This window comes from Megascapheus bottae, chromosome 22, assembly GCF_031878675.1.
Source record: "Megascapheus bottae isolate mThoBot1 chromosome 22, mThoBot2.hap1, whole genome shotgun sequence".
Lineage (NCBI taxonomy): Eukaryota > Metazoa > Chordata > Mammalia > Rodentia > Geomyidae > Megascapheus > Megascapheus bottae.
Genome location: NC_143530.1, coordinates 7,211,482 through 7,223,601, shown reverse-complemented (window position 1 = coordinate 7,223,601; position 12,120 = coordinate 7,211,482). Strand labels below are relative to the sequence as shown.

The 12,120-nt window shown below is 54.7% G+C and overlaps 1 protein-coding gene across 1 annotated transcript; it reads left to right on the top strand.

The window, feature by feature from the left end:
* The first annotated feature begins 2,828 nt into the window (after nucleotides 1–2,828).
* Srf (serum response factor) lies at nucleotides 2,829–11,546 on the top strand. Its single transcript, XM_090355615.1, has 7 exons — nucleotides 2,829–3,767; nucleotides 5,264–5,530; nucleotides 7,251–7,512; nucleotides 8,040–8,159; nucleotides 9,738–9,929; nucleotides 10,196–10,272; nucleotides 10,425–11,546. Exons 1-7 carry the CDS (start codon nucleotides 3,252–3,254, stop codon nucleotides 10,518–10,520), a joined length of 1,530 nt encoding a protein of 509 aa, XP_090211741.1. The 5' UTR covers nucleotides 2,829–3,251; the 3' UTR covers nucleotides 10,521–11,546.
* The last annotated feature ends 574 nt before the right edge of the window (nucleotides 11,547–12,120 follow it).

Below are 12,120 nucleotides of genomic sequence, written 5' to 3'. Positions count from 1 at the left end.
TGGTCCCTCCCTCCAGTACATAGATGGTTGAGATATGATCCTGCCTTTGCAGCCTTTTGAGAGCTGCCAGCTGCTAGCTGCTGACTGGCCTGGTCCTCATGATCAGGTAAGGAGGTATGATGAGAGAAGTGAGAGTAGGATTAGAGGCGGGATTGATGACAGAATCCAGCTGTCAGTCCCTTTAGAAGTCTATTAATAAGGTGCTTGTACTCCCAGCACTTGGGAGGCAGAGGCAGGAAGATCAAGAGTTCCAGACTAAACCAGCCACTGGTGGCTCACGCCTGTAATCTTGGCCACTCAGGAGACTGAGGTATGAAGATTGTAGTTCAAAGTCAGCCCAGGCAGGAAAGTCTATGAGACTCTTACCGCTAATTAACTATCAGAAGACTAGAAGTAAGGCTATGATTCAAAGTGGTAGAGGTCTTGAGCAGAATTGCTCAGGGACAGCACCTAGGCCCTGAGTTCAATTTCCACCAAAAGCCAAAAAAAAAAAATTCCAGACTGATCTAGGCGGTATAGCTAAACCCTGTCTAAAAACAACCACAAAGAGGACAAACTCTGGGAAAGGGCTGGGAATATGGTTCAATTGTAGACCACTTGTCTATTATTCTCAAGGCCATGGGTTCAATTATCATCTCACCAAGAAAAAAGACTCTTGGAGGAACACGAATGAAGTAGACGGATGGACCTGAGTAGAAAGATATACTTGGTGTCATTGCTCGGGGACCTCCAGCCCCTCATCCTCTTACCTTTGTGATCTCCCACACTGGAACACGCATGCTCTTATTCACAGACAGAAACAACAGGAGGTCGGGCCATACCATGCAAGTCTGGTAACACTTTATTGGCCAAAAGAAGTCATGTGGAGAAACTAAATGTCATCACCAATAGCAGATACTGCAGTCACATAGTAAAGAGAGTATATGCACATCCTCCCTGGGTTATTGGTTCCAGGACCCATCACCCCTCACCTGTAGATAGGAATCTGCACATGCTAGGGCAGAAGTGTAGCTTAGTGGCAGACTGTTTGCTCAGCATGCCATAAGGCCCTGGGTTCAAACTCTGAGGCCACCAGAAAAAAAAAATTTGTTCTCAAATCCCTGAAGTGAGATGATGTATTTGTGTAGAACCTATGCACATACATCTTCCTGTGTGCCATTGTGCCCAGCTACTCAAGGTGGAAGCAAGAGAGAGCATGGTGACTTCAATGCCAGCCTCAGTCAGGTCTGGACAAAATTAGTAAGCCCCTTATCTCAAACAAGCAAATAACAACGAGAACAAAAAAACAAGCAAAAGGGCTAGGACACTTGGTTCAACACTTTCCTAGTACATCATAGGTCCTGAGTTCAACTTTTTAAATGCTGCAAAACTTTTATGCAACAATATATTCCGTGAAGGTGTTTGGCCTGACTTCTGTAATACCCATTAATGTATTACTTTAAATGCTAACTTGGTGTCAGTCAGTACCCATGAATAAGTCACAACCAAGTGCTTTATTTAATCTTAACAAGAGTTAAGACAGGAAACATTATCCTCTCCACACATTATCCTTAAACACACCCACTGTGTTTAAGGGGATAGAAGATGAAGTAACTTCATCGCTGAAGTAATCTCTGGAATGAAGTAATTTACCCTAGGTAGCTCCTATTAACTACTCACTGACCGCTTAGCTGCATGCTTTACTCTTTTATCTTATGAAATCTGAATCGAATCTGGAGGGATAGGTACCAAACATTGATGACCCGGAATGGTGATCTGGGATCAAGTCGTTGTTACCAGGCACATGATTTAACAAGAGACAGATTTCAGATTTGAATGATTTGGGTAACACGGAAATCAAATATTTCCACGGCCCAGACACAAAGGCCTAGACCCAGACCCTAAGCTTTGTATCACCCTTGTCCTAACTTCCTCCCCCCCCCCTTTTCTCTGTCTCATGTGCGCTCCTTGGCAGGGCGCATGCTCGCATGCATATGCGGCTTCCTTGAACTTTCCCATCGGGCTGCACTTTTCAGGCCTTTCACTGGCTGTGGGGTGTGCTTTATCCTCGGGGACCACCCCCTCTCCCAGCCCAGCCAGCAGCTGGAAGTCTTCACTGATCTCCATCTCTCCTCCCAGCCCCCACCAGGGACCCGAGAACGACGGTCTGGTCTCTCTCCCCGGGCCTTTTCCAGATGTAAGTCTGCCAAAGACACCCCCCCCCTTCCCGCCCTCGAGTGTAGGATGATGAATGAGGACCTGGGTGCCAGACTGGTGGGAAACTGTTGATCTCTTAAGAGGGGAGAGAAAGGAAGGGGGTGGGAGCGAAGGGCAGAAGCGGAGTCCCTGGATGGCCTCAGGCCCCCTTCGATCCTTAGGAAGGGGTGGAGAAGTGTTCCTGTCAATCCCTGAACTCCTTCGCGGAATAATGGAACCTTCTATCTTCTCTTCTGTTGCAAACCCCCAATAAACTCCGGGGGTTGCCAAGTGTTTTTCTTTAGCTCCCTTTCGTCCGCAGTCGCAAACCCCCTAGGAAACTCGGGCTTGGCCAGAGTTTGTCTTTAGCTCGGCCCCCTCCTCGGGACTGTACTCCGGTCTGCCCAGACTTCCTCTTCGCTAGTCCCTCCCAGTTCTTCACCATTTTCGGGCTCGGGGGGCGGAGCGGTGCCGGCTCCCTCCGGCTCCTTTAAGAGGATGGGCTCCTCCCACCTCGGAATCGCGTTCTGACGCGGGATGACAGCAGCAAGTTCGGTATGTTCATGCAAATGAGCTCTCCCTTCGGGCCAATAGAGAGCGGAGGTGCCGAAACCACCGACCAATGGGGCGGGGGCACTGGGGCTCACCATATAAGGAGCGGCCTCGCCATAAAAGGAAACATTGTATCTCTTTATATGGGGGGAAGGGTCGGGGGATCCCTCCGCCGCCAGCGCGTGGTCCCGGCCCCCTCCACCCGCTGTCTCGGCCGCGGCCAGCAGCCCCTGCCCCCCGGGGGACGCTGACGGCCGCCGGGCGCGCCGCCCTAGCAGACGGACAGGGGGCGCTGCGCCCGGCCTGGGGCAACCCGGGCCACAGGGGCAGGAAAGTGAGGGCCCAGGTCGGCCCGGGCGTGCAGGGGCCCCGGGTTCGCAGCGGCGGCCACGGCTGCGGTAGCCGCACCAGCAGCAGCAGCAGCAGCAGCGCGAGTACCGGGTTGAGCCGAGAAGCCGATGGCGGCGGCGGCGGCGGCTCCGATTCCTCGCTGACTGTCCGTCCGCCCTCCTGCATTGAGCGCCATGTTACCGAGCCAAGCTGGGGCCGCGGCGGCTCTGGGCCGGGGCTCAGCCCTGGGGGGCAGCCTGAACCGGACCCCGACGGGGCGGCCGGGCAGTGGCGGCGGCGGGACTCGCGGAGCTAACGGGGGCCGGGTCCCCGGGAACGGCGCCGGGCTTGCACCGGGCCGTCTAGAGCGAGAGGCTGCGGCAGCGGCAGCAACCACCCCGGCGCCCACCGCGGGGGCCCTCTACAGCGGCAGCGAGGGCGACTCCGAGTCGGGCGAGGAGGAGGAGCTGGGCGCCGAGCGGCGCGGCCTGAAGCGGAGCCTGAGCGAGATGGAACTCGGCGTGGTGGTCGGTGGGCCCGAGGCGTCGGCAGCGGCCACCGGGGGCTACGGGCCGGTGAGCGGAGCGGTGAGCGGGGCCAAGCCGGGGAAGAAGACCCGGGGCCGCGTGAAGATCAAGATGGAGTTCATCGACAACAAGCTGCGGCGCTACACGACCTTCAGCAAGAGGAAGACAGGCATCATGAAGAAGGTACAGACAGACCCGGAGGCCAGCGGGCTGCCGGGGACCGGGCGGGAGGGCGGGCAGGCGCAGGGGGAGCCCGGGAGCCGGGCAGAGGCGAGGCGGAGGTGAGAGGCGGCGTGTCCGCAGGAGGTGTGTAGGAGGGGGGACTGCTGTACCCGGGGAGTGGAGAAAGGGGAGGGGCCGTCAGGGGAAAGTGGGGAGAGGGGACTCGTCTGGGGATCAGGAGGGAAAAGGCGCCGAGGTGGGAGTGACCTGCTCTGGAGGGGAAGAAGGGGCCCTAGTGGAGTTCAGGGGTGGGCATCCGCAGCAGTGCCAGCAGATAGATCCAGCGATCCCTGCTGTTCCGGGGGGCCTCGGAAGAGCTGGGGGGCAGGAGAGATGGTAGTGCAGGTGAGGAGGCTGTTGTGACCACAGTGAGCGAGCATGTGTGGGAGGAAAGTGGGCTCCACCTGGGGGGGGGGGACAGGCAGGGTGAGGGACCAGGTGAGGGTGCCGAGCCCGAGAGCTGGTGCTGCTTTGAAGAGCAAGCCGGGACCAAGTCCCGCCCTGGCCATGTGTCTTGCTTGCCTGTGCTTTCTCTGGAAACCTCGTGCTCCTGGCAAGACTGGCTTACAGAATCTCCTGCCTTGGGAGCCAGTGGGGTTTCCAGCCATAGGGCAAATCAGTGCGTCGGAGAGATTGGTAGAGGTACCTAGAAATTTCTCCTGCCTATTATCCGGTGAAAAGTGATGAGGAGAGGAGTTGGCTTGAGCTGGAGGAAAAGGGAGGCAGGGGGAAACTAGGAAACAAAGTAGGGAACATCCGCTGGCTGTTTTTATTGCTCCCATGGAGAGATTGGAGCTACTTCCAGGTGGGTCGTGGAACTTCGCTGAGTGGGATGGTGTCTCTGGGGTCCCCTTTCTGGGGCTCCTCAGAGTACCTGGTGCTAATCAGAGTCCCATCTCTAGTCACTTCAGACAGTTTTGTGTCAGTGTCCCTTGACACTTATCATTGGAGAAGGTGTGGGAGAACCCTGGTTCATTCCTTATCTCTCCTGCAGAGGAGAAGTGAGGCTATGGCAACCGGTTAGGGTCTTTGCTGTTTCTGGGAGGAAAATTGGGACAGGGTGGGCTTAAGGGGTCCCCTATAGAAAGAATGATGTGAGGATTGAGTGTGGCAGGGACCTAGCCCGTCCCCATGACTGTGGAGGGAGTGGGCCTCTGTGTGTGTCTTCAGGCTCCAAGCAGTGTTGGAGAACAGCTCACTGATCCTTACATGTCCCCTGAGGGTATATACTCCATCTCTGGGGGGGTGTGACTGTGCTGGGGGTATCTACAGGTCGGTGTAGTTTATCTACTCCCAGCTCACCTTCAGTTACCCCAGGACCCCTCTGTAGTCATTAGAGGAAATAAAGTCCTAAGGGAGTGGGGGCTGGAGATCACTGGGTAATTAATCCCTCCCCTACTTCTAAGGACAGTCAAGATCAGTTTTGCTGACCTGCCCATCTCCTTCCCCACCCCCAGGCCTATGAACTGTCCACGCTGACAGGGACACAGGTGCTGTTGCTGGTGGCCAGCGAGACAGGCCATGTGTATACCTTTGCCACCCGCAAACTACAGCCCATGATCACCAGTGAGACCGGCAAGGCCCTGATTCAGACCTGCCTCAACTCGCCAGACTCTCCTCCCCGCTCAGACCCCACCACAGACCAGAGAATGAGTGCTACTGGTTTTGAAGAGACAGATCTCACCTACCAGGTGTCGGAGTCTGACAGCAGTGGGGAGACTAAGGTGTGTTTGTGTCACCTCTGTGAGGGAAGGGAAGGGAAGGGGCCCCTTCTCCCCCCCCCCCAGCCAGGTACAGGTAAATTGGTGCCCATGTGGAGTGGCTCTGGGTGAGTGTCCCTTTGCCCAGGGCGCAGGTGTCCATCCTCTATTCCTGACAGGAGGCCGGCCCCCTAGATAAGCGGTCGGCCTCCGTGCCCATATAAGGCCGGCTCGGGCTCCACGCCGGCCTCCCGCCTGCAGCCCGCCTGCCTGGCAGGGCCTTTGCATTCCTCCCGCCAGCTGTCTCCCCGCTAGGGGCGGGGGTGTAGCTTAGCCCTGCCCTCTTGGCAGGCTGAGGCACCTCAGAGTAGGAAGGGAGCAGGGTCCTGGGTCCTGCGTTCCCAGGCGACTGATCTGGCTAGGCACCGACTCCCTTCCTAGCTAGCTGCTTATCCCTTCAGGATGTTGGGCCTAGGCATTAGCTAGTGCATTTGCCCGCTGCTAGGTTTGCCGGCCTTAGTTACGCCAACCCCCTTCCTTTACCCAGTAAGGCGAAGGGGCGGGGCCTCCCTCTCGCTGTCTGGGGAGCTCCACCTTCCGGGTGGCCCTTCGTCCACTGGCCAATGGGAAGAAGCGGCACTGTTTGCCTTAGCAACGCCTCCGCCAATCAGGGACCTTGAGCTCTGCTGCTTAGCAAACATCCCGGGCTGCCCCTAACACCAAGCTTTTTGAGCCCTTGAGCGTTTGGGTCTAGGCTTGGTGGCTTGGCTTGGTGGCTTGGTTCTCAACTCCTGGTTTCCTCCTTCCCCTTCAAGAATAGAGGCTCCCTGAGGAGCCAATGTCCCAGGCTCTCCCTCTACTAGTAAGATTCATTTATTTGAAGGAAATTCTGGTGGATGAGTAAGTTCCTTGGTAGTTTTTAAGTCTTAAGCATCTGGCATAAAGTACTTCATTGCCAAACCTCCAAGATCTTTCCCCAAACCTGAATTTCCTGCAGGTCTCTCAATCCCTGTCTCAGAGCCTGGCTAATCAGAGCTAAAAGACTCCTTTTGAAGAGAACATAGTAGCTCAGTCCTTGTAATTACAGGAGAGGGCAACTGAGACTAGAAAAAGGAAGAAATGATCCTCAGGGTCACACTGATGGTTTTTGCCAGTGCTGAGAACAGACCCTGGGACAGAACTCAGTGATTCAGGGAGTTATGATGATGGCTACCATAATTTCAAAAACAGCAAGTGTTTGAGTCTTCTTAGGCTACCAGTATGTCTCCCTTCCTCCCCCATCCCTGGGCCTGGGGCTTGAACTCAGGACCTGAACACTGTCCTTGAGCCATAGCTCTGCTTCTAGCTTTTCTTTTTGCTGGTCTTGAGGCTTGAACTCTGGTCCTGAGCTCCTTTTGCTCAAGGCTAGCATGCTACCACTTGAGCCACAACACTCCCGGATTTTTTGTATGTGTGTGATTTAATTGGAGATAAGAGTCTCATGGACTTTCCTGCCCCTGCTGGCTTCAAACCTCTAGGGTTACAGTTTTAAGCCACCAGCACCCAGCTGGGATAGGTTTTATCTGTCTTTCATAGGTAGGAACCTAATTCTCAATGGCTCCATAACTTGTCCAAGTATCAAGCAGCAGATCCATGGTTGAGATTGGATTTGAACCTAGGAGCGTTGATATCAGTCTGGATTCTCAATTCATACAAAGCTGCTACAGGGTGGAAGCTCACTGTCACATCTTTACTCCGAGTATAGGATACACTGAAGCCAGCGTTCACAGTCACCAACCTGCCGGGTACCACCTCTACCATCCAAACAGCCCCTAGCACCTCCACCACCATGCAAGTCAGCAGCGGCCCCTCCTTCCCCATCACCAACTACCTGGCACCAGTGTCTGCTAGTGTCAGCCCCAGCGCTGTCAGCAGTGCCAACGGGACTGTGCTGAAGAGTACAGGCAGTGGTCCTGTCTCCTCTGGGGGACTTATGCAGCTGCCTACCAGTTTCACCCTCATGCCTGGTGAGTCATGGGTAGGGAGAGATTTGTCTTCCCTGAGACAGATTGAGCATGCTGAGTGGTTTTAGGGCTGGCACCAGGACAGCCTCTTTCTCTGTAGAGAAAGAGACTGACGAGTGGTCACAGCCTGAGAGATGCATCTGTCCCATTTTTTACTGAGACCCCTGCTGTCTTTGAAACTTGCAGCTGTACCTTCTGGCCTTATCTAGCCTAGTCCTATTCCTCTATTGCCATGGGGACAGTAGACATTGTACTTCCCTGTCTTGTCTCTTGTCTGGAGGGAGATCATGTCCTTGATGGGTCAGTGCCAACTTCTGGGTCAATTGAAGAAGGTGGAAGCAAGGCCTGGGGGAAGAGGAAGAAGGAAGAATCTGGAGAGGTGATTCAGGGCATGATTTCTTGGCTTCAGGAAAGATAGGGATGGGAGTTGGGGACCAGTGTGCCAGACCCAGTGATGGAGTTTTCAAGTATGTTTGGTCCAGGTGACAACTGGGCACGATGAAGCCCAAGTAAGATACTGTGTCTTGTAGGTGGGGCAGTGGCTCAGCAGGTCCCTGTGCAGGCCATTCAGGTGCACCAGGCGCCACAGCAAGCGTCTCCCTCTCGTGACAGCAGCACAGACCTCAGCCAGACCTCCTCCAGCGGGACAGGTATGACTTAGATCCTCCTCCCTCTCCCTGCTTTTCCTCCCTACATGAGGTCCAGCAGAAGAAGTAATGCCCCTCACGTGCCTAAGGTCAGGGTTCACTGAAGAAGGCACTGAGGCTCTTGGCTTCATGCTTCTGGGAAAGGCAGGTGAGGGTGGTAGGGTTTTGAGTCTTGCCTTGTGGTAGGCCATTATGAAACTCTGAGGCTATGTCCTCCTAATTTAGTAAGGAGAAATCATTTCCTCTGGTCTGCTTGTGAGATATGATGTGGTAGGTTTCCAGTAGTCATAATTCCCCTTGGGTTATCTTTGGTCACTCTCAAAATTGCTCTACCTGAGCTTGTGGAGATGGAGAATCTTGAGCGTCACCCTAAATAGAGTGCATGGAAATCTGCAGAATCAATGACTGCTGCATTCAGTTTAATACTGGAGAAGTCCCTGTGTAAAAGGTGAACTGGGGGGCCGGGAGTTTGGCCTAGTGGTTAAAGTGCTTGCCTAGCATGCATGAAGACCCGGGTTCGATTCCTTGGCACCACATACATAGAAAAAAGCCGGAAGTGGTGCTGAGGCTCAAGTGGTAGAGCTCTAGCCTTGAGAAAGCCCAAGGACAGTGCTCAGGCCCTGAGCTCAAGCCCAGGACTGGCAAAAAAAAAAAAAAAGGTGAACTGGCTAGCATGCATGAAGACCCGGGTTCGATTCCTCAGTACCACATACACAGAAAAAGCTGGAAGTGGTGCTGTGGCTCAAGTGGTAGAGCCCTAGCCTTGAGGAAAGCCCAAGGACCATGCTCAAGCCCTGGGTTCAATCCTCAGGCCCGGCAACAACAACAACAACAAAAAGAAAGAAAAAAGAACAAATAAAAAATGAAATAAACTGGGCACCAGGGCCTCACACCTGTCATTGTAGATACTCAGAGGTTGAGATCTAAGGATCACAGTTCAAAATTAGCCTGACCAGGAAACCGAGACTCTTTTTTTTTTTTTTTCCCATCGGTCCTGGGCTGTGAACTCAGGGCCTGAGCACTGTCCTTGGCCTTTCTCAAAGCTAGAACTCTATCACTCGAGCCACAGCACCACTTCCAACTTTTTCTATATATATGGTAGCAAGGAATGGAACCCAGGTCTTTGTGCATACTAGGAAACTATTCTACCACTAGGCCAAACTCCTGGCCCTGAAACGGAGACTCTTATCACCAATAAACTACCCTAGTAAAGCTGGGAGAGAAGTTATGGCTCATGTGGTTCCTGAGCACAAAAGCAGCTCAGGAACAGTGCCTACGTACGCCCTCAATGAAACCCCAGGACCAGCAACAACAGCAAATTTCCTCACTCTTGGTCATTGCAGTGTCAGGGTCTGGAGACAGTTCGGTGGATGGGCAGTCCTATTAGATTATGTGAAGGACACAGCGAAAGACATACTTTTGAAAGGCTGGAGGTTTAGTGTTCAGAGAAGACATAAAGGACCAGTGCAGTCAATTTCTGCCCTGGGACTGGGCACAGAGACCCCAGAGTCTTGAGCTGTCAGTGGGATTTATCAGAAGGGACCAGTTCTTAGCTCACTGATACACATCTGTGTTTTCTAGTGACGCTGCCTGCCACCATCATGACGTCATCCGTGCCCACAACAGTGGGCGGTCACATGATGTACCCTAGTCCCCATGCGGTGATGTATGCCCCCACATCGGGCCTGGCTGACGGCAGCCTCACCGTGCTCAATGCCTTCTCTCAGGCACCATCCACCATGCAGGTGTCCCACAGCCAGGTCCAAGAGCAAGGTGAGGGGAGGGGTGGGGCCGAAGGAAGGAGGACCAGCTCCTCCCTTACACATACCCACACTCACCGCCATCCTTGTCCACTCATGCACACTTGGCCCCTCACACCCACTTGTACCCTCAACCCATGGGCTGAGAACACACTGGGCTGTTCTCCCTCAGGCACTGAAGTCCAAGCCTTGCCAGTCACGCGTGCATCTCAATCAGCCCTTCCTCAGTGTTGGGGGGCTCTCTCGGGCAGGTGAGCGAGTGCCTGGTTTCCCCTGCAGGTGGTGTTCCCCAGGTGTTCCTGACCGCACCGTCTGGCACAGTGCAGATTCCTGTCTCTGCAGTCCAGCTTCACCAGGTGCGTGACATACAGGCATTTTCATCCCTTCCACGCAGCCCATTACCACGTGGTCAGGGCCAGAATCCTTAGCTGGGATGGGGGTATGTGGATGGGGAGTAGGGAGGTAGAAGCCTGAGCCTGCCTTGCTCACATGCCCGCTTCTCTCCCAGATGGCTGTGATAGGGCAGCAGACCGGGAGCAGCAGCAACCTCACCGAGCTACAGGTGGTGAACCTGGACGCCACCCACAGCACCAAGAGTGAATGATCCGTCCGCCACCCTGGACACATGGCCCAAGGGATGGCACCACTTATTTATTGTTGCCTTTTCACGTTTTCTTTACACACATGTTGACGGGCCACAGGAGGGAGGCGGGGAGAAGGAGTGGGCAGCCACAGGACTATGCCCTCTCACTCCAGCCAAAGAAATGGGCCTGCCTGCCCTCCCTCCCCGTCCTCCCTCCCCCCCTCCTCCCTGCTCTGCCTCCCATTTCTCTTCGATGGTGGGGTGCTCCTCCCCCCCTCTGACTCCCTGTGCCAGCTTGGCTTGATGTTTGCCATGAGTATTAACTTACCTAACAGGCCGGTGCCCCCTCCCCCAACTCGCAGACCTTCTGTGGGACTGGGCACTGTGTCCTCCCCTGAGGAAGCAGTTAGGGCCCTCTGTCCAGCCTCCTTGCTGACCCTAGGTCAGTACTATGTCTGCCACAGGCTTGGTCAAAGAGCTCCGCCCTTGCCCCTCAGGGAGCCAGCTGGGGACATGGGAGCATCTTCCCTCATGCCACCTCCCTCTGCCCCTTTAGCTCCTGAGTAGCTGGGCCTGTGTACTGGGCAGGTTCCTGGGGCCACCTGCCCTGCTTTGCCACTCCCATGGACCTCCAGGGGCTCTGGGGTTGGAGGGAGCCACCAGCGTTCCCTTCTCCCCCTTGTCTTCCCCCCTCTCCTCCCAGCTGCTTTAAAGTTGATTTTGAACTTTTTATTTGAGGAGACGAAGTGAAAACAAATCTATAAATATATATTTTTAAAATATTTAACTTTTTTTTAAATGGCGTTTTTCTCATCCCCCTCCCTGCCCAAACTCCCCTTCCCTGGGGAGCCTGGGCTCCCCAGAACTGGCTGGGCCCCTGGGGACAGAGTTACCCCATGAGCAAGGGTCCACCAGTGTGGTGGGGGAGATTCTGGGATTGCCGGTCCTGGGTTGTTTCCAGGAGTAAAGCCGGGGGAGGGGCCCTCAGGCCATGCCCCCAAAGTTTGGGCTGTTGCTAGGGAGAGGGAAGAGGGAGACCAAATGTGGGGTTCGTGGGTGGGGTGGGAGGGCGGCGTCAGGTAGAGGCAACCGACTTCATTTGTGCCACATGCATGGGCATTGCAGCCTCGCACTCCCCCAGGCCTGCAGCTACCTGGGGCTGGAGTTGCAGTGAGCAGGGTGGGGTCCGGGAGGTGGGGGGGAGCAGGAGTGGAGGGATCAGAAGTAGGAGCAGCTCTGGGGCTCAGGGCCTCAGTGGGGAGCCAGAAGGGGCAGCTCTCCCAGGGAGTGAGCAGCTACTGTAACTTTTTTAAATTAAGACAAAAAGCCTTGAAGAAAATGACTTTATTTTTCTAAGTGTAACCTCAGTATTTATGTAATTTGTACAGGGGCCATGCCTCACCCCCCTCTACCCATTTGGGGTAGTCCTCGAGGGTGGGCCAGCTTAGGGGGAGGGTCTTTTACCCTGTGTCACAGCTGACCTTCACCACCTGTGTTCAGACTGTGGCAGCAGGTGCGGGGGTGTTTCATGAACCCCTCAATGCTGCCTTCAGTAGGAACAAGCCTGCTTCTGTGGTTAGGTGAGGGGTGGGGAAGATTTTTATGCACAGCCTAGGTATCA